We start from the raw sequence: 23,418 nt of genomic DNA, 5'->3' as shown, positions 1-23,418 counted from the left end.
ATTCCATAGTTATTTTTAGAATCATATTTTTACATTTAAATATCCACAAAGATTCTGCATTTGGACATTTTTTATTTTTTCTCTACATGACACTTCAAACTCAGGACACTTTATTAGTGATTTAAGATGTTTTTTTAGTTTGTCCTGTAGATTATTTTTATTATTATTATTATTATTATTATTATTATTATTATTATTATTATTATTATTATTATTGTTGTATCAGCTGTAAACAGGTCTGCAGTTAAGCTAAAAAAGCTGTAATGGTTTACACAAAGGTGTAAAATATTATTTATTTTTGATTTTTATTTATTCAGTTTATTTTCAACATGGTTACATTCACTTTCACATTTACGAGAGAAGCAGTTTGCTTATCTAAGTCCCGCCCCCTGTTTTGAACACAGAAAAAAGAAGTTCCTCACAGTTTATACTATTTGGACTGTTTGCTCTGACAGTGTCTGCTTCAGGTCTCGCTCTAAGTTCCTCATAAAAATTGAAATATCTCACAAACAACTTTTCTTGTTTTTGATTTTTTCTGTGTTTCTGTTTTGGTTTTAAGTTAGAGAAACAAATTACTGCACCGTTTATTTGTTATTTCAGAATAATCAAAGAATGAAGGGACATGGTTTGTCAATGTTTATTCAGTGAGTTCGTTTTTATTTAAACTTGTAACAAAAGCAAAAATATTCTTGGAATCGTAGAAAAAAGGGAAAACAAAGGACATTTGATTGTTAGATGTTGTGAGACTTCCTGCGTTCAATATTAAAATGATAATGTTGTGAGTGAAGCTTCTTTATTTGCTGCTAATTGAATTATCTTTGCCACTGTTCTGTTGTTTGGCTTGAAGATGTTTTATCTCATTGTTGCTTTTACACAAATGAGTTCCAGTTCTATTTAAAGTGTAAGAGGAGCTGATTCTCAATGTTTTATCTAATTGTTCTGATGCTCTGATCCTGTTAAAACATCCTCATGCAACACATCTGTCCCTCTAGGTCTATACATCAAACAGATGTTTGTCCCACTGACTGATTTATCTGCTGCTAGTAATGCTAACAAGTATTAGCACACAATCACACACAGACAACACACTGATCTTTGTTTGATATAAGTAGATAAATAAATAAATAAAACTATTATTTAGCCACCAATCCCACATGTTTGGTTAGCTTAGCATGTAGCCACCAGTCCCACATGTTTGGTTAGCTTAGCGTGTAGCCACCAGTCCCACATGTTTGGTTAGCTTAGCATGTCGCCACCAGTTCCACATGTCTGGCTAGCTTAGCATGTAGCCACCAGTCCCACATGTTTGGTTAGCTTAGCGTGTAGCCACCAGTCCCACATGTTTGGTTAGCTTAGCATGTAGCCACCAGTCCCACATGTTTGGTTAGCTTAGCATGTAGCCACCAGTCCCACATGTTTGGTTAGCTTAGCATGTCGCCACCAGTTCCACATGTCTGGTTAGCTTAGCATGTAGCCACCAGTCCCACATGTTTGATTAGCTTAGCCTGTAGCCACCAGTCCCACATGTTTGGTTAGCTTAGCGTGTAGCAACCAGTCCCACATGTTTGGTTAGCTTAGCATGTAGCCACCAGTCCCACATGTTTAGTTAGCTTAGCGTGTAGCAACCAGTCCCACATGTTTGGTTAGCTTAGCGTGTAGCAACCAGTCCCACATGTTTAGTTAGCTTAGCGTGTAGCAACCAGTCCCACACGTTTGGTTAGCTTAGCGTGTAGCAACCAGTCCCACACGTTTGGTTAGCTTAGCATGTAGCAACCAGTCCCACACGTTTGGTTAGCTTAGCATGTTTGGTTGAGACGTCATGGTGTGTTGTTTTGTGACTGAATCTTCCTTTCTTAAATGTTGTAAAATGTCTCCACATCGCTCAGGGCTTTTGTAGCTACAAGTCGTACATGTTTGGTTGGGGGTTCCAATCCTGCTCTATCCGAGTCATTGTAGTTGTGTCCTTGGGCAAGGCACTTTATTCACATTGCCTGGTATGAATGTGTATGAATTGTTCATGAATGTTGGTGGTGGTCAGAGAGGCCGTAGGCAGTAACGCTTCTGTCAGTCTGTCCCAGGGCAGCTGTGGCTACATTGTAGCTTACCACTGATATGACTGATGTGAATAAATAATGGTTTCTGTACGTGCTTTGAGTCTCTTTGGAAAAGCAAGATATAAATCTAAACCATTATTATCTTTTATTGTGTATTATATTCAGTCTACTAAAATATATGAAAGGCTTTCCTGTAGCTCATGGGCCGTTAATGAAACTTCTCTGATCTTCTTCTTCTTCTCTGCTCTTTTGTTGCGTAGGTGTCCTGAAGCCCCTCGTCCATCAGCTGTTCGTGCGTGTGAATTACCGTGTAAGAAGGACTGCATCGTCACGCCGTTCAGTGATTGGACGCCGTGTCCTGTCACATGTGACGGAGGTAAATGAACAAACAGCTGTCTGTGGGTCACGAACCAATCACAGGCTGGTTATCAGTCACATGATGATGAAACATTTGGTAACAACGCTTCACTGAGAAATAGACTAATTAATGACCCTTTTGAACTACTATTATTTATTTATTTATTTATTCAGTTCATTTCCGACATCGTTACAATCACAGAAATTCATTTTGACATTCAGAGCAAAATCACATCATTGTTTTTTTTTTTGTCCTTTTTCATGCTGGAAAGGACGACGGAAAAAAGCATTATGCTTTTCTAGATCCGTCCCCTGGTTTGAACACAGATAATTTTACATCAAAGCTCGTTTCTTCCCTTGTCAAACATTCTCATCTTCTTCATAATTTTATCTTTTATGTTTTTTTTTTGTCCTTTTTTATGTGATGTGTTCTCGTCTACAGTCATTGTTCCTGTTGTTACTCCTCCTCACTGTCCTTTTTCTCCGTATCTCCTCGAGCTTTCTTTTCCAGTCGTTGTTTACGTTCCTCCAACTCTCCAAACGTAAAGTTCTTCTTCTTTCAGAGAACCTTCATATCCTCTGAAAGTCGCCTCAGCTTACGATCCATCAGAAAGGCACATACACATACACATACCCCCATCATTAGCAGGCCAAAGATCATGACTCCTAGCAGATAGATGTCCTCCACATCTTCTACTGTCAACAGAGAGAGACAGAGCATCTGGTTTCTCCCTCGTGCATCCATGACATATCCACCTGGGTATGTGTCCTTAGGACACGCTGGTTCGTGCTGTAGTGATCGCCTTGTCGTGAAGATTTTGTCGATGGCTTAATGACCAGTTGATGAGTTCCATGTCGTCGCTGTAGAGTTTGATGAAGAGTTGACTTGAGATCTGTATGTGTGTAGAAATGTCCTCCGTGTTTTCTCCTTAAATCCTTTCAGATTTACTGATTGTTGTGTCTCTGCATCAAGGTTATTCCAGAGGTTCATGGCTCTATACACAGTACTATGTTTACCAACGTTTGATATGACCCTGTTTGGTCTAAACACATTATTATATCTGAATTCATAGGGATTTTGATTGTATGTGAAACATTTTTGTATTTGATGTGGTAGTTTTTTAGATATATACACGTGTATATCATTCAGACCTGTTATTTTATAAAAACAATCAGAATGTTTAACATTTATACTTTTCTATTGATGTCATCACCGACTGTTAAACTTTTTCAAATCAAAACATTCTACATATGGTTCATAGAGTTAAATATTGTCATAGATTTGTTGTCCAGCCGTTAGCTACACATGCTAAAGCTAACATTCGCCCACTTTTTATACAGTGCATAATATGTTTTACATGTGTGATATTGTTCATGAACATGTGGGTGTCATAGAAGTATTTACATAGAAGGTGAAATCCATCATATCGACTCATATTACCACAGATTTGACCGTTTACAAAGACTAATTGTTTGTAATTGTGTGAGATTTTCCCAAAACGTGCATGTGAGGATATTATTAGTGCTCGATTATGATAAAAAAAATTAAAAAATACAATTTTAGATATAATAATAACATGTTTCCTTAAGATTTAGTTTTTAGATTAAATCTTTTGATTTAGTTTGAATATTTAGTCTAAAGATTTAGTCTATAAATTTAGTCTGTATAGATTTAGTCTATAAATTTAGTCTAAATACTTAGTCTAAATATTTAGGCTATAGATTTGGTCTATAGATTTAGTCTGTATTTATTTAGTCTGTATTTATTTAGTCTGTATTTATTTAGTCTCTATATATTTAGTCTATAGATGTAGTCTATATATTTAGTCTATAGATGTAGTCTATATATTTAGTCTAGAAATTTAGTAATATAGTCTACAGATTTGGTCTAAAGATCTTGTCTATAGATGTAGTCTATATATTAAAGGGGACATATCATGGTTATTAACACTAGAAGTCCCACAGAGGTGTCAAATGAACTTTTTACCTGTAAAACCCAGAGAGGGGTCATGTGACCCACAGGATCTGAGCTAACGTCTGTCCTCAGCTGCTTTTGTTATGTCAATGAGGCAGTAAGTGTCACACCACAGGAGGGGCCCTGCATCCTGGGTTCAGGAAGAATTTCAGTTATTATATAGTTATATACAGTTGCATTGATATTTTAACTCTTTTTGGGTTTTTTTTACATGTGTTAATGGACTATGTAAGAAATATATATTTAAAATTCTCATAAGGTGGAGGCTTTAACCCTCTATGACAGCAACCTTTTTTCCTGATTTTGTCATTTTTTATATAACATCTACAATTTTTCTGGTTACTTTTTTATTTTTAAATGCCAACTTTCCAACACAAGCTTCATTCAAAAACAACACAAAAATTATTTATTTTTAATGACTGTGTGGTGGAAGCAGTCAGTTATTTATTCCCTACAGCACAAAAGGCTGTATGAAAATAGGCTATTCCTATAGGTATGGAAATGATCCCAGCTCCTCCCTACCCCACCCCAACCTGTGAACATACTCTGAACACATTCTGAACATGCTATGATTTCATCAAAGTTCATAAATTCTGATGCACATCAGTGTCTTGACCAGGTTGTGAAGGGATTGTGATAATAATAAAAATATATATATATAATTTTACACTATGGCCCTTATTATACAGTTTATTGTTGAGAGGCACACCCAGGTTCTTGAAGTGCTCAGTAACAATGTCCTTACTGGATTTGTCTCAGGCCCCATTTACACTACACATTAAATCTGATGTTTTCTGTTTCTTTCAATGTTTGTAGTCTGTGTTTGTTCTCCCCCAGCATCAAGCAGAAGGAGTTAATAAACGGGGCATTGTGACTTTAGCTTCCAGGGCACTTCCCCCTAACATTCCAGACTTCCATTGTTAGAGTCAGGCTCTCCCCCCTGCTGATTTCTCAGGTGATTCATTTACAAATGAATAGATGCAAATTGTAGCCATCAGAGTCGTCAGTTTGGTCCTAGAGTTCATTTGACCCTGCTCTGGGACTTCAGGGGGATATAGAAATCCCTGGGACTTCTAGTGATAATCCTTCCTTTTTACATATAACTCATACAGTTATGGTCTATATAAAGCAGAACTGCAATGCTTGGGTCTGAATTCCTCATTATTATAGCTCCACCCCTTTTCTACCCCTTTTCTGATGTGCTTCTGAGAGCAACTCGTTTTGGTGCTGTCTCTTTAAATGCAAATGAGACACTTCATACCCCGCCCCCTCTCCAGGTTCAACTCCACCCTGCTCGGCCATTTTTGTAGTTTGATAGAAGAGATACGGCTATGTAGCGGAGCATAAACTTTTTATTCACACGTTATTTACAAAATGTCAACAACGTTAGACTTGTCCATCCAGCCTTACATGTTCCAGCCAGAGTCTGACCCAGTGGAGCGAGATGAAAATGAAGATGATGAACCTGCAGAACCCTAACAAGTGAGCTAACGCTAGCGCCGAGCTAACGCTAGCGCCAAGCTAACGTCATGAAATGCATTTTAATAGTCTTTTCAGAGACAAAAACGTCAAAATGAAATGACTAATAAAAACTTTAGACTTAAATTAAATCACGTAGGCCATATCATCAAGGATCTAAAACGAGCACACAGCGCTAACATATGAAGACGGTGCAACTGCTAATGCTAACAAAACAATGACAGGGACGTCTTATTATCACACTTTTTAGCGTTATTTACAGCTTACCGAAGTGCTCTGTTCATCGTCTCCAAAGATAGAAGGAATTGAACCCTCAATCAGACAAAGTCTTTCTGTAAATCCTTCTTTATACTGGTGGAGGTTGATGAAGCAGTCATCATTGAAGTGCTTCACACACACAAAAATGACCTTATCCACAGATGTGGTACATTTCTATAAAAAATAAACACTTTGAAAAAGTCCTATGGGACATATCATGTTAAATCCACTTTTTTAGCCCTTAAATGCATTTTGTTGTATATTTAGATTGTTTAGAAGTACAGAAAGCTTCAAATTAATCTCTTCAGGTGCTCTGTAGATATCTTTATATTCTGTTTTGATCATATTTTTCAATCTGTTTTGATTTTTCTATTCTCTATTATGTTTTTTGAACTATTCCATCACAGTATTTGCAGCAGAACTGCCAAATTATGACATCAACTCACTTTGAGCAATCCGCCATTTTTATTTCTGGCTTTTATTTTGTAGTCCAAGCTCCAGGATGCAGAAGTTACGAGAGGATAAGTCTAAATGTTGGGTTGTTGGATGTAGTAACCCACACGCTTCATTACAACGTCTCCCAGCATCAGAACCTTTTCAAAGTGTCTGGTTGAGTTTTATTTTTTATAGAAATGTACCACATCTGTGGATAAGGTCATTTTTGTGTGTGTGAAGCACTTCAATGATGACTGCTTCATCAACCTCCACCAGTATAAAGAAGGATTTACAGAAAGACTTTGTCTGATTGAGGGTTCAATTCCTTCTATCTTTGGAGACGATGAACAGAGCACTTCGGTAAGCTGTAAATAACGCTAAAAAGTGTGATGATAAGACGTCCCTGTCATTGTTTTGTTAGCATTAGCAGTTGCACCATCTTCATATGTTAGCGCTGTGTGCTCGTTTTAGATCCTTGATGATATGGCCTACGTGATTTAATTTAAGTCTAAAGTTTTCATTAGTCATTTCATTTTGACGTTTTTGTCTTTGAAAAGACTGTATTAAAATGCATTTCGTGACGTTAGCTTGGCGCAAACGTTAGCTCGGTGCTTGTGTTAGCTCACTTGTTAGGGTTCTGCAGGTTCATCTAGTGTGTGTTCAACACCACACTATCCGAGACCAAGACTTGCCCGAGACCAGAATGCACTGAGACCAAGACCAAGACCATAAACATTTTTTTTCCAATTTAAAAAAATCTATAAATAAATAAAATTATGACAAGGTTCAACAGTTAAATAACATTCTCTCTTTAATTTTAGTTTATTTTAAATACATTTGATGGACAAAAAAGGTGCCTGGAAAAAAATTAACTAAAATATTAAAACTGCTACTGATAAATTCACAATTATTCTACATATTTGAAAACAATATTTTTATGTCAGCTGAATGTACAGCAAGTGTTTAAAAGTATTTCTGCCAATAAATAATAATTATTGATTCTGATTCTTTCAGTTGTTCAGGTTTAACACGTCACAGATAAGATATGTTTTTAGATTTAAAAAGCCTTTAAACAGGTTATTTTTATTAATTCACTTAGTTGATATATTTTAATTTGGTTACTGTAATATAACTAGGATATTCATTAACAAAGGTTTCCAACTGTAACTGTAAAAGTGAAACTTTCTGAAATAAAACTACAAACTAGTTGTCATCAGTGTAAAAAACATAGAGCTACAGGTAGATGTGAAACTAAATAAAACAAACCCTGGAACAGTCATGTGACAAATTAATCAATGGTTCTAGTTGAGAATTATTATTATTATTATTATGGATACAGTGGAAACAGAAACTATAAAAATAATTATATTATGAACCTGTTTATATTGTAGGGAACATATTATAGACATAAATGTAATTAGAGTCTAAAGACACAAAAAAACACCACTTTATAAATAAAATAGACTAATATAAAACCTCTTTATAGTTATTTGACTCATTCTGTGTTAGTGCAACAGTGTGGTGATGACTCACTGGTGACGACATAATCCAAGATGGCGGCGGCCTGGACTACAGCTGATATTATGTAATAAAGCCTTAAAAGACATGAATATAATGAAAAGAGTGAATGGACAGAGACATAAACATGTAGACTTATTAAACACACACACACAGACTTATTAAACACACACAGACTATTAAACACACACAGACTTATTAAACACACACAGACTTATTAAACAGACACAGACTTATTAAACACACACAGACTTATTAAACACACACAGACTTATTAAACACACACTGACTTATTAAACACACACACAGACTTATTAAACACACACACAGACTTATTAAACACACACACAGACTTATTAAACACACACAGACTTATTAAACACACACAGACTTATTAAACACACACAGACTTATTAAACACACACAGACTTATTAAACACACACAGACTTATTAAACACACACAGACTTATTAAACACACACAGACTTATTAAACACACACAGACTTATTAAACACACACAGACTTATTAAACACACACAGACTTATTAAACACACACAGACTTATTAAACACACACATACTTATTACACTGTAGGAGGATGAGTTATTATTAATGGGTTATATAAATAAGAATATTAATTATGATTATTAATATTACTTCAAATTTTGCGGGGTGCCACTCCTTTTAACAGGAGAAATATGTCTAAGTTTTTAGACTAAACTCATCAATGTGAAACCAGGGAAAAGTGAATTCTAACAGCAATATCTACACCATCATCACAGCTTTAATGAATCAGAGGAATCAAATATTATGTTTGTTGAGAGATATGCTCTCATTTCTGTTATTATTATTATGCCCCTGATTATTTGTGTTTAATGTTGTCATTGGCGGCCGCTGTGGACGCGCTGGTCATGTGACGTGCAATCAGGAGATGACATGCATGTGTGTGAATAAATGAGGTGATCCCGTAGGTGCGGATGTTCACCGGAAACTGCAAAACGTGTGCTGTGTTATGTCACGTTAAACGCTGTGTAGAAGTGACTCTTCTAACAGGTTATGGGCCCAGATCCATAACGCACAGTTTGATGAACCTGCCGGGTGAAGGTCGCAACGTTCACTGTGTGCACCTGAGCGGCGAGTTGGAGTAATCAGCCTTCAACATGAGTAAAAGAGACAGAGACGCGGTGCCGAGCAGCCGCTGGGCGAGACTCGTTTTTGATGGTGACGAGAAAAAATATGAGCTATGGGAGACTAAGTTTTTGGGCCACCTTTGTCTGCAAGGATTAAAGGACACTATTTTAAAGGATGCCGCTCCAGATGATGACGAGGATGACGAGAAAAATGCAGAGGCCTACGCGGAGCTCATTCAGTTTCTGGATGATAAGAGCCTGTCGTTGGTGATGCGCGATGCCGGGAACGACGGACGTGAGGCGCTAAAGATTCTCCGGCAATACTATGCTGGTACAGGCAAGCCCAGAGTTATTAACTTATACACCGAGTTGACCTCACTGCAAAAGTCACCCATTGAGAATGTCACTGAATATGTAATCAGAGCAGAGACTGCGATTACTGCTTTGAGAAGCGCAGGAGAGACGCTCAGTGACGGACTATTGATCGCAATGGTTTTGAAAGGGCTGCCAGAGACATTTAAGCCATTTGCCATACATGTGTCTCAGAGTGACGATAAAATGACTTTTGCTGCATTTAAGACAAAGCTCCGAAGTTATGAGGATGTTGAAAACATGCGCGCAACTGCATCAGATGATAATGTCATGAAGGCAGGAGCGCAGTTTGGCACAAGGCGTGCGCCCGAGGGAGCAAAGTACAGTGGCAATACAGACATTGTGTGTTACAAATGCGGTAGCAGAGGTCACATAGCCAGAGCCTGTCTGCGCAAACAGTGGTGCAGCCATTGCAAAAGTAACACACACAACAATGCTAGCTGCAGACGGACAAGGCAGCGGGATAACGCACGGAGAGCGTCCGAGGAGACGGAAACGGAATACGCATTCCAAGTGAACGACGCGGAGGTGCGGGTGCCAGATAACAAGAGGAAAGGTCTGATGGTGGATGCGGGTGCAACGTCACATATCATCACAGACATCGCAAAGTTCAAGCGTTTTGACGGCAGATTCCAGGCCGGGACGCACAGCGTTGAGTTGGCTGACGGTTCCAGGAGTAACGGAGTCGCCAAGCGCAGAGGTGACGCGGAGGTGTGGCTACTCGACAGCGAGGGACGGCGTTTCCGAACGACGCTCAGGAACGCCCTGTACATCCCATCATATCCCCAGGATATCTTCTCGGTGAAAGCTTCCACCTCCAGCGGAGCCACAGTGATCTTCAGTGAGAAGAAGAATGTTCTACTTCATAAAGACGGTACAAAATTCCCCATACACGTACACAACAAACTTTACTATCTCCACACATCAGAAAATGACTGCAATGACTACTGTAAGAAAAGCCTTGATTTACAGAGTTGGCATGAAATTCTAGGCCATTGCAATTATGGAGATATAATGAAGTTAAGAGATGTTGTAAATGGGATGGACATTAGGAATGAAGGAAGTAAACCTGCCCCACAGTGTGAAGTATGTACTCAGGGGAAGTTTGTTCAATCTAGAAGCAGAGAGCCAGATATGAGGGCTAAAGCACCTCTGGACATGGTGCACACAGACTTAGCTGGTCCTATAGATCCAGTGTCCAAAGATGGTCACAGGTACGCACTATCCTTCACAGATGACTTCTCGAGTGCAGTGTTCGTATACTTTTTGAAGAATAAAAGTGACACAGTGCGAGCTACTGAGAAGTTTATAGCTGATACAGCCCCTTATGGCAAAATAAAATGCATGAGATCTGACAATGGTACGGAGTACACAGGAAGAGAGTACCAAGCATTAATGAGCAGAAGTGGTATTAGGCATGAAACCTCAGCCCCATATTCTCCACACCAAAATGGTACTGCTGAACGCAACTGGAGAACTTTATTTGAAATGGCCAGGTGTATGCTCATAGAGAGTGGACTACCAAAGATGTTATGGACCTATGCTGTCCAGACAGCTGCTGTGGTGAGGAATAGGTGCTTTAACAACCGCACTAAACAGACTCCTTACTACATGTTAAAGGGCAGACAGCCAAATATTGCCAGAATGCAGAAGTTTGGACAGGTCTGTTATGCTTACAAGCATTACAAAGCAAAGTTGGACTCTAGATGTGAGAAAGGCATTTTTGTAGGATATGACAAAAATAGTCCTGCCTACATGGTGTACTATCCCAGCAGAAACAAAATACAAAAACATAGACTTGTGGAATTTGTATCTAGAGTAAACAGTGAAAAGCTGGATGCTGAGGATGATGATTTTGTGATCCAAAATTAAAGCCAATCTGTGAAAACCCCACCAGTTAGCATAGAAATAACTGAAGACCAAGAAGTTTTTACACAAAGTGAGACAGAAGAGGGTGAGACTAAATCAGTGAAAGTTGAAAGTGAGGAGACAGTTGAAAATAAAGAAGACAGATCTGCAGAAAGGCGATATCCTGATAGGGAGAGAAAAAAGCCAGAATATTATGGTGACTATGTTTGTGGTTTTGAAGATGACATAACCAACATTGACTATTGTTACAGACTAATATGTAATGTGCCTCAAACATATAAAGAGGCAGTGACCTCAGTGAAAGCCAAAGAATGGGCTGATGCTATGGAGGAGGAAATGCAGTCATTAAAAGACAATGTGACATATACCCTAACCACTCTACCTGAGGGCAAAGATGTAGTGGGGGGTAAATGGGTCTATGCAATGAAAAAGAATAATGACGGATCAGACAAATTTAAAGCCCGATATGTCGCCAAAGGTTTCAGTCAAAAGAGAGGTGTGAACTATGAAGAGACTTTCTCTCCTACAGCGAGCATGACCAGTATCAGGGTGTTGGCACAGAAAGCAGCACAGGACAATCTGATTGTCCACCAGATGGATGTAAAGACAGCCTATTTACATGCGCCAATCGAATGTGAGCTCTACATTGAACAGCCTGAGGGTTATGAAATCAAATCTAAGGAAGGTGACAAACTAGTGTGTAAACTGGAGAAATCCCTGTATGGACTAAAACAGTCGGGGCGCAACTGGAACAAAATGTTGCATGATTATTTATGTGAAATGCAGTTTGCACAAAATCCAGCTGATCATTGTGTGTATAGCAAAGTTGCTGACGAAGAACAAATTCACATAATCATATGGGTAGATGATTTGATTATTGCCGCCAGTAATAATGATGTATTGAAACGTGTAAAAGAAATGCTTAAGTCCAAATTTAGAATGAAAGACCTACGTAGGTAAACAGACACATTTTCTCGGTATTGACTTTGAGCAAACTGCTGATTGTGTCAAGATGTCGCAATGCAAATATGTACAGAAAATTCTGGAGAGATTTGACATGATAAACTGTAAGTCTAGAGCTACCCCTTGTGAACAAAAACTTGACTACAGTGATGATGCTGAACTAATGGATGATGTGAAGAAATACAGAGAGGTAGTTGGGAGCTTAATATACAAGGCCAGACCTGAGCTTTGTAGTCAGCAAACTGTCTCAGTATTTTTCTAGACCAACTACTGAACAATGGACGACGGTCAAGCATGTTTTAAGGTATTTAAAAGGTACTCAAAACAAAGAACTTTGTTTTAGAAAATGCAAAGATAAGACCATAATCCATGCTTACAGTGATGCTAATTGGGCCGCTGATGTTAGTGATCGAAAAAGCACCACAGGTTACTGTATCAGTTTAAACAGAAATGGTCCATTAGTCTCATGGAAAACCAAACGACAGCCGACAGTCGCACTATCCACCTGTGAGGCAGAGTATATGGCTTTAGCTGCGACTATGCAAGAGTGCCTGTACTTACAACAGCTGTTGAACTGTTTTGATGGTGAAACATACATTATCTATGAGGACAATCAGGGAGCTATAGCCTTAGCTAAAAACCCTGTACACAGACAGCGATGTAAACATGTGGATATTAAATATCACTTTGTAAGATCTATGTTGAATGGTGACCAGATGAACTTGGAGTACTGTCCATGGTTGCAGATGTCCTAACTAAACCAGCTACAAAGCTGAAGCTAATGACATTTGAGTTGTTTATGTTTGGTATATGAACTATTGCAGTGTGAGCGCCTAATCATGTATGAAAAAAAAAAAAAAAAAAAAGAGAAATGATTTTCTAAATGTGAGCAAGTGGGGGTGTTGAGAGATATGCTCTCATTTCTGTTATTATTATTATGCCCCTGATTATTTGTGTTTAATGTTGTCATTGGCGGCCGCTGTGGACGCGCTGGTCATGTGACGTGCAATCAGGAGATGACATGCATGTGTGTGTGAATAAATGAGGTGATCCCGTAGGTGCGGATGTTCACCGGAAACTGCAAAACGTGTGCTGTGTTATGTCACGTTAAACGCTGTGTAGAAGTGACTCTTCTAACAATGTTTAACCTTTTATTCAAAAGTCAACAATTAACACAGTCAAAATATCAATTGAAATGGAATAATTAAATCATGATAAAATGCATTTCTAGGCTAATAAAAGTGAGGATTATATGTAATAAAGTGAAATCACTATTCTAGGAGAATGCTAGTCTACTAAATATTGAATAAAAATGCAGGATACATATTCGAATAATAAGATCATAAAATCAAAGAATAAAATCATAAAAAGAGCTCATAACAAAGAGAGGAAGACAGACAGGGGAGACGAACACACATGAATGAGATGAACTGTGTGCGGATCATGTTGTGAGTGTGTGTAAGTGTGTAGTTATGGAAGTATGGATGTGATCTATTGTGGATGAAGTTGCTGATGAAAGTCATTCTGGTACTTTGAAGATGATGTCAGGGTTGGACCTGGAGGTGCTGTTTGAAGCAATGCAGCAGGACGTGCCACCGTTGGTTCTGTTGTGTTTCCACAGAGTGTAGCACCTTCAGCCGATCCAGGCGGTTCTGGCCTTCACAGCTGGCTTAGAGAATGGCTCGTGGCTTACCACAGTGGGTCGCAGGCCGGGCTTCTTTTGGCTGTTACGCACGTCACTAGATGCTGGATTCATCTGAACCAAGCAGATGTTGATTACAAAATCTAACTGTTTCAACTAAAAATAAAATGAAATAAATGAAAAGACGGGGAGGGAATGAAACGCCCGCGTCCCAAAAACTGAAGTTTTCTGGTCGCGCGTCTTTTTTTAAAAAGAATTTGGAGACGCCTTTTGGAGGAGGTGTCTTGGTTGATCATTCTGAGATCATATCGGTGATTGGTCAATGTCTCTGCTTTCAGCTTGTGGGTGTGTCTCAAGTGTATGTATGTGAGTGGAATGACATAGACAACAGAGGGAGTTCCTAAACATAAAAGAATGCCTAACAATTAATTCCACATATTTCAAAACATCTTTTCAACATCATATCTTGAATGCCGTCTGCCAGCTCTGCTGGAACTTCTGTTTGTTTGTGTCCTGATCGTTCTTTTGTGCCAAAACATTGATGCAACAGTATTGACATACGATCGTCAGGCACTAATGGACCTAAATCATGCACACGAGGTACGTCTGAGCTGCCCTGAGGATCAAACCTCCAGACTTCCTCCACACTTGGCCTCGGTGCCTGCCTACCTGCTGCGTGCACCTGTCCCGCGTAGGAAGCGTGCCAAGAGGCGGGGCAGATGCGCTGGACTCCTGGTGAAGGTGAAGGCGTACAGGAGGTCTTGTCCTGGGACTGCTCCGGGACACCCGCTGTCAAATGGATTACGGTGGATTCAGCCTGTGGCTCCTGTGCGTCCGATCACCGGCCTGCGTCATCTGCCGCTCGTAGCGCTGCTTCACCGGCACCTTCCCAGACACCGTGCCGTGGATTATGGATGCCTTCGCCCGCTGCAGCGCGACTCTCCACGGGCCAACACGGAAGTGTCGCTGCGCCTTGGATTACAAAACGCCAGATCGCTGGCAAATAAAGCGCACATCCTGAAAGATGTTTTCATGTCCCGCGAGTTGGACCTGATGTTCATCACAGAGACATGGCAACGGGAGAACGAGTACGTTCACTTAAATGAGCTGCGCCCTGCAGACTGTTCTGTGTTTGGAACCCCACGGATCACGCGTCGCGGAGGAGGATTGGCGCTCGTTTACCGGGACACATTCAGCTGCAGACTGTTGGACACGAACGCGTTCAACTCCTTCGAGCTCCAGATGTGCAAGGTTGGAAACGAACACTCTTTTCACTGTGTTTTACTGTACCGACCGCCTGGTCCTGCTCGTATATTTTTAGATGAGTTCTCTGAGTTCATGTCATCTATTATAACACTTGAGAGTGTTTTAATCCTTGGAGATTTTAACCTCCATGTGGATAACTCCACATGTCCTATGGCCACTGAGTTGATGACTCTTATGGACTCTTTTAACTTTGTACAACATGTGTCAGGTCCAACACACACCAAAGGTCATACTTTAGATTTAGTTTTTTCTTTTGGTTTAAAAATAGACAAATTAAGCATAAATGATTTACAGTTAAGTGACCATTGCTGTATTTTATTTAACCTGTCAATCACTCTGACTAAAATCCCTTCCAATGTGAAAAAACAGCGACGCATCCTAAATGAAGCAGCTTTCAGTGGGTTTTCTGCCTCCTTTGACCCAACTTCCTTCGCTAGCTGTGATGATGTTGACTCTTTTATGGCTAACTTTAATAATCACTGTCTGACTCTGTTAGACACAGTAGCACCAGCTAAAAACGTTGTTAGCACTCATAAAAAACCTTGTCCATGGATGAATGAAACCATTTTTAACTTCAAAAGAAGCTGTCGGAAAGTGGAACGGTTGTGGAAAACAACTAAACTGGAAGTGCATCGACTCCATCTTAAGGAAAAGATAATGGAGCTAAATGAAATAATAAAGCGCGCCCGCTCTACTTATTTCACTAACCTTGTTCTACAAAATAAGAGAAACCCCAGAGTCTTGTTCAACACTATTGAACATCTTGTTACACCCCCACCGTCCCATGTCCCTGTACACACAAGGGATGATTGTAACATGTTTTTAAACTTCTTTGTAAATAAAGTAGAAGATATTAGGGCCAGTATCACGACTCCTTTGGTCAGCTCGTGCACTTCTGTAGCTCCCGTCAGCACATGGTCCTCCTTCTCTCCTGTCAGCCTACAGGATATTCAGGATCTAGTGAGAAAAATGAAACCCACATCGAGCCCTGTGGATATTATTCCAACCTCACTGCTTTTAAATGTTTTTGATGAAGTCGGTCCATGGTTGGTGAAACTGATCAACCTCTCACTTAAATCCGGCACAGTCCCCAGCTACTTTAAACACGCCCTAGTAAATCCCATTCTCAAAAAGCCTAATCTTGATCCAGGTCAGCCTATAAACTACCGGCCCATATCTAAGCTTCCCTTCATGTCAAAAATGATGGAAAAAGTGGTAGCCAAGCAGCTAACATCAATCATGGAAGATAATGATCTTTATGATAAATATCAATCTGGTTTTAGGTCGATCCACTCCACTGAAACTGCCCTTGTGAAGGTTTCCAGTGACGTGATGATGGCTGCTGATTCTGGTCGCTACACAGTTTTAACTTTATTGGATTTAACATCTGCTTTCGACACCGTAGATCACAACACACTGATCCATCGTCTCAAATCAGAAATGGGGTTTTCCGGTGCTGTACTACAGTGGTTTGCCTCGTATATAAATGGTAGAACTTTTAATGTGGCTTTTAATGATGTAATGTCCAATGTGTCCACCCTGTCATGTGGAGTACCCCAGGGCTCTGTTCTGGGGCCTGTTTTGTTTTTATTGTACCTGATGCCTCTTGGTCGGTTGATCCGTGGTTTTAAAAATGTTTCTTATCATTTTTATGCTGATGATATCCAGTTATACTGCTCTTTTAATGACTCAGAGTTTCACTTTTTACCTGAGTTCTTGGACTGTATCTCATGCATCAAAAACTGGTTTTCATCAAACTACCTCCAGATAAACCCCAACAAAACTGAAACTCTGATCATCGCCCCTGATAAAAAGATCCCACTTATTAAGAACTCTCTCGGTGATTTGGGTTCATCAGTGAAATCCAGCATCAGAAATCTTGGGGTTGTGTTTAACCAATCGATGTCTTTGGAGGGCCACTGTCGTCAACTGACTAAAAACTGTTTTTACCATCTGAGAAATATCTCAAAAGTGAGGCATCTACTGTCCAAACCTGATCTGGAACTGGTCATCCATGCTTTTATTTCATCCCGCATTGACTACTGTAACTCAGTTTTTACCTGTTTTAATAAGTCGACCCTGTGTAAACTCCAAATGGTTCAAAATGCTGCTGCCAGACTTTTGACCGGTACGTCCAGAACATCACACATTACCCTGATACTTTCCTCCCTGCACTGGCTCCCTGTCAATTTCCGGATTGAATATAAAATACTGGTTCTAACATTCCGGGCTTTGCATGGCCAGGCTCCTCTATACATTTCAGACATGTTGTGTCCCTACACTTCAGGACGCAGCCTTCGATCCTCAGGTCAGGGTCTACTAAGGTTCCCAAAAACCAAATTTAAAACCAGAGGAGACCTGGCGTTCCAGGCTGCAGCCCCCAGACTCTGGAATGGTCTGCCCCAGTCTCTCCGGGAGATGAACTGCGTGGACACTTTTAAAAAACATTTGAAGACTTCGCTTTTCAAAAAAGCTTTTAGTTAACAAGATTTTATTTTTAATTTTTACTGCCCTTTTATGATGCTACACATGTGATGTAAATGTATGTTTATTGTTTCTGTGTACAGCACTTTGTGATTTTATCTGCGAAAAGCGCTTTATAAATAAATACTTACTTACTTACTTACTTACTTGAAATATCATGTATTACGAAAGAATTTGATACCAAACACGACTGGAAAATATCCTATGAACACTTAGGAACCGGTTCATGAATTTTACTTGTAATTACTCATAAACATAAATGTCAAAAATCATGTTATGCCTCCTCTTAACTATATGGTTGCAGTAGATACCTCAAACTAACTTTTGTGATGTTTTCTGGTATTTTTAAGCACTTTTTAAATGATGAAACATTTAACATAGCATTCTGTTGGTTATTAAATTATCTCAAACGAGTGCAGACAACATTTGCAATTTTAATTTCTGTAGAAACCATTCCAATAATGTTTTCATTTGTAACTTTTCAAACATAATACAATTTCTTTGTTCTCCCTGCTTCACTGGGACACATCTCAGATAAAGGCCTGGAAAGTGTCCTTCTGTGACATCTCACCACAGGGGGTCAAAGGGGCATTGGGACAGTTCTGTGATCTTACGGCATCCCAAAAGTATCTGTTTGAAAAGGGGGAAGAAGAGGGATGTTCTTCTTTTGATCGTAATGTGGCAGAGAGGTGATACAGGAGACAAACTGTCCTTGGATTCTCTTGTCCTTTTGTTCGGGCAGGAAGAGGGGGAAGATCCCCCGTGGGGCACGTTTGCACTTCACAGTAGGAGAAAGACTCCCCGACTCCACTGGCTGGTGAAACTAGTGTGCTAATCAAAGATCAACTTGGGGGTTTAGTTCCCTACAACACACACACAGACTTATTAAACACACACACACTTATTAAACACACACTGACTTATTAAACACACACAGACTTATTAAACACACACACAGACTTATTAAACACACACTGACGTATTAAACACACACAGACTTATTAAACACACACAGACTTATTAAACCAACACACGACAGACTGATTAAACACCACACTGACTTATAAACACACACAGACTTATTACACACACACAGACTTATTAACACACACTGACTTATTAAACCAACACACAGACTTTTAAACACAAAAGACTTATTAACCACACACACAGACGTGATTAAACACACACACAGACTATTAAACACACACACATACTATTAACCTTATAAACAAACACCACAGACTTATTAACACACACACACTTATTAAACACACACAGACTTATTAAACACACACCATACTTATTAAACACACACACAGACTTATTAAACACACACAGACCTTATTAAACACACACAAGCTTATTAACACACACACAGACTTATTAAACACACACAGACTTATTAAACCACACACAGACTTTTAAACACACACGTTATTAACACACACACACGGACTTATTAAACACCACAGACTTATTAAACACACACATACTTATTAAACACCACACACAGACTTATTAAACACACACAGACTTATTAAACACACACACCGACTTATTAAAACACACACAGACTTATTAAAACACACATACTTATTAACACCACACAGACTTATTAAACACACACAGACTTATTAAACACACACAGACTTATTAAACACACAGAACTTATTAAAGCACACACACAACTTATTAAACACACACAGACTTATTAACACACACCAGACTTATTAAACCAACAACTGACTTATTAAACCACACAGACTTATTACACACACACAGACTTATTAAACACACACACTGACTTATTAAACACACACAGACTTATTAAACACACCCAGACTTATTAAACACACACACACTTATTAAACACACACGACTTATTAAACACACACAGACTTATTAAACACACACCACACAGACTTATTAAACACCACACATACTATTAAAACACACACAGACTTGAAACACAAACACACTTAGTAAACACACACAGACTTATATAAACACACACTACTATTAAAACACACACACAGACTTATTAAACACCACAACATATTAAAACACAACAAAGACTTATTAAACACACCACCTTTTTATAAACACACACACAGACTTTTTAAAACACACACTGTGTATTAACCACACACAGGACTTATTAACACACACAGACTTATTAAAACACACACATACTTATTAAACACACACACGACTTATTAACACACACAGACTTTATTAAACAACACACGGACTTATTAAACACCCACACAGATTATTAAACACCACACATACTTATTAAACACACACACAGGACTAGGAAACAACACCCAGACTTAAAACACACACACCAGACTATTAAACACACACAGACTTATTAAGCACACACACAAACTTATTAAACACACACAGACTTATTAAGCACACACACAGACTTATTAAACACATACACTGAGTTATTAAACACATACACGGACTTATTAAACACACACAGACTTATTAAGCACACACACAAACTTATTAAACACACACAGACTTATTAAGCACACACACAGACTTATTAAACACACACAGACTTATTAAACACATACACTGAGTTATTAAACACATACACGGACTTATTAAACACACACAGACTTATTAAACACACACAGACATGAAAACACACCCACACAGACTTATTAAACCACACACCACACGACTTATTAAAACACACACAACTTATGAAACACACACACGGGAACTTAGTAAACACACACAAACTATTAAACACACACCACAGACTTATTGAAACACACACAGACTTTTAACACAACACACAGATTATTAACACACAAGACTTATTAAACACACACACGGACTTATTAAACACACCACGACCTTATTAAACACACACAGACTTATTAAACACACACAGACTATTAAAAACACACACATACATAAAACACACACACGGACTTATTAAACACACACAGACTTATTAAACACACAGACTTATAAAAAACACACAGAGTATTAAACACACACATACTTATTAAACACACACACTGACTTATTAACAACACACATACTTATTAAACACACACACAGACTTATTAAACACACACACAGACTTGATTAAACACACACAGACTTATAAACAACCCACAGACTTATGTAAACACACAAGACTTAAGTAAACACACACACAGCACTTATTAAACACACACACACTTATTAAACACACACAGACTTATTAAAAACACACACAGACTTATTAAACACACACCACGAACTTAGTAACCACACACACAGACTTATAACAAACACACCACAGGAATTAGTAACACACACAGATTATTAAACAACACACAGACTATTTAAACACACAAGATTATTAAACACACACCAGACTTATTAAACACACAAGAATTATTAAACCACACACAGACTATTAAACACACACACAGACTTATTAAACACACACACAGACTTATTAACACACACAGACTTAATAACCACACACACAGACTTATTAACACACACAAACTTATTAAACCACACAGAATTATTAACACACACAGACTTATTAAACACACACACAGACTTATTAAACACACACACAACTTATTAAACAACACACAGACTATTAAACACACACAGACTGATTAAACACACACACAGACTTATAAACACCACACACAGACTTATTACACACACAGACTTATAAACACACACAGACTTATTAAACACACCACAGACTTATTAAACAACACTACTTATAAACACACACAGACTTATTAAACACACACACAGACTTATTAAACACACACAGACTTATTAAACACACACACACTTATTAAACACACACAACTATTAAACACACAGACTTATTACACACACACAGACTTATTAAACACACACAGACTTATTAAACACACACACAGACTTATTAAACACACAGACTTATTAAACACACACAGACTATTAAACACACACGACTTATTAACACACACACGGACTTATTAAACACACACAGACTATTAAAACACACAGACTTAAAACACACACATACTTATTAACACACCACACGGACTTATTAAACACACACACAGACTTATTAAACCACACAACTTATTAACACACACACAGACTTATTAAACACCACTACTTATTAAACACACACAGACTTATTAAACACACACCTACTTATTAAACACACACACAGACTTATTAAACACACACACAGACTTATTAAACACACACACAGACTTATTAAACACACACAGAGACTTATTAAACACACACAGACTTATTAAACACACACAGACTTATTAAACACACAGACTTATTAAACACACACAGACTTATTAAACACACACACAGACTTATAAAACACACACACAGACTTATTAAACACACACAGACTTATAAAACACACACACAGACTTATTAAACACACACAGACTTATTAAACACACAGACTTATTAAACACACACACAGACTTATTAAACACACACAGACTTATTAAACACACACAGACTTATTAAACACACACACACACATATAACACACACACAGACTTATTAAAAACACACACACAGACTTATTAAACACACACACAGACTTATTAAACACACACAGACTTATTAAACACACACAGACTTATTAAACACACAGACTTATTAAACACACACAGACTTATTAAACACACACAGACTTATTAACACACACGGACTTATTAAACACACACGGACTATAAACACACACAACTTATTAAACACACACAACTTATAAACACACACACAGACTTATTAAACACACACAGACTTATTAAACACACACAGACTTATTAAACACCACACAGACTTATTAAACACACCACGGACTTATTAAACACACAGCAGACTTATTAAACACACACAGACTTATTAAACACACACACAGACTTATTAACACACACAACTTATTAAACACACACACAGACTTATTAAACACACCAGACAGACTTATAACACAGCACCACACAACGGACTTATTAAAACCACACGGCTTATTAAACACAACAGACTTATTAAACACACACACAGACCTTATTAAATTAACACACCACAGACTTCTTAAACACACACAGACTATTACACACACACAGACTTATTAAACACACACACGGACTATTAAACACACACACGACTATAAACCACACACAGCCTTATTAAACAACACAGACTTATTAAACACAACACAGACTTATTAAACACACACACAGACTTATAAACACACACACCGACTTATTAAACACACACATACTTTAAACACAACACAACTATGAAACCACACACAGAATTCGTATAAACACACACAGACTTATTAAACACACACAACTTATTACACACACACAGACTTATTAAACACCCCACCAGACTTATTTAACACACACAGACGTGTAAACACACACCTATTAAACACACACAACTTATTTAACCACACACACAGACTTATTAAACACACCATGACTTATTAAAACACACACAGACTTATTAACCACACACCAACTTATTAACACACACAGACTTATTAAACACACACACTGACTTATTAAACACACACCGGACTTATTAAAACACACACAGAC

General features: G+C 38.3%; 1 protein-coding gene across 1 annotated transcript in view; it reads left to right on the top strand.

Moving 5' to 3' along the window:
* The window catches only part of LOC114460090 (thrombospondin type-1 domain-containing protein 7A-like), a 289,728-nt gene that overhangs the window by 120,475 nt on the left and 145,835 nt on the right, over window positions 1-23,418 (top strand). The window contains 1 exon segment of the mRNA XM_028442124.1: window positions 2,315-2,430. Within this exon segment, the coding sequence (XP_028297925.1) occupies window positions 2,315-2,430 (116 nt within the window).

This window comes from Gouania willdenowi, unplaced genomic scaffold (assembly GCF_900634775.1).
Source record: "Gouania willdenowi unplaced genomic scaffold, fGouWil2.1 scaffold_3_arrow_ctg1, whole genome shotgun sequence".
NCBI lineage: Eukaryota > Metazoa > Chordata > Actinopteri > Blenniiformes > Gobiesocidae > Gouania > Gouania willdenowi.
The sequence above is the reverse complement of the archived record's forward strand: the minus strand, read 5'-3'. Positions and strand labels throughout refer to the sequence as shown.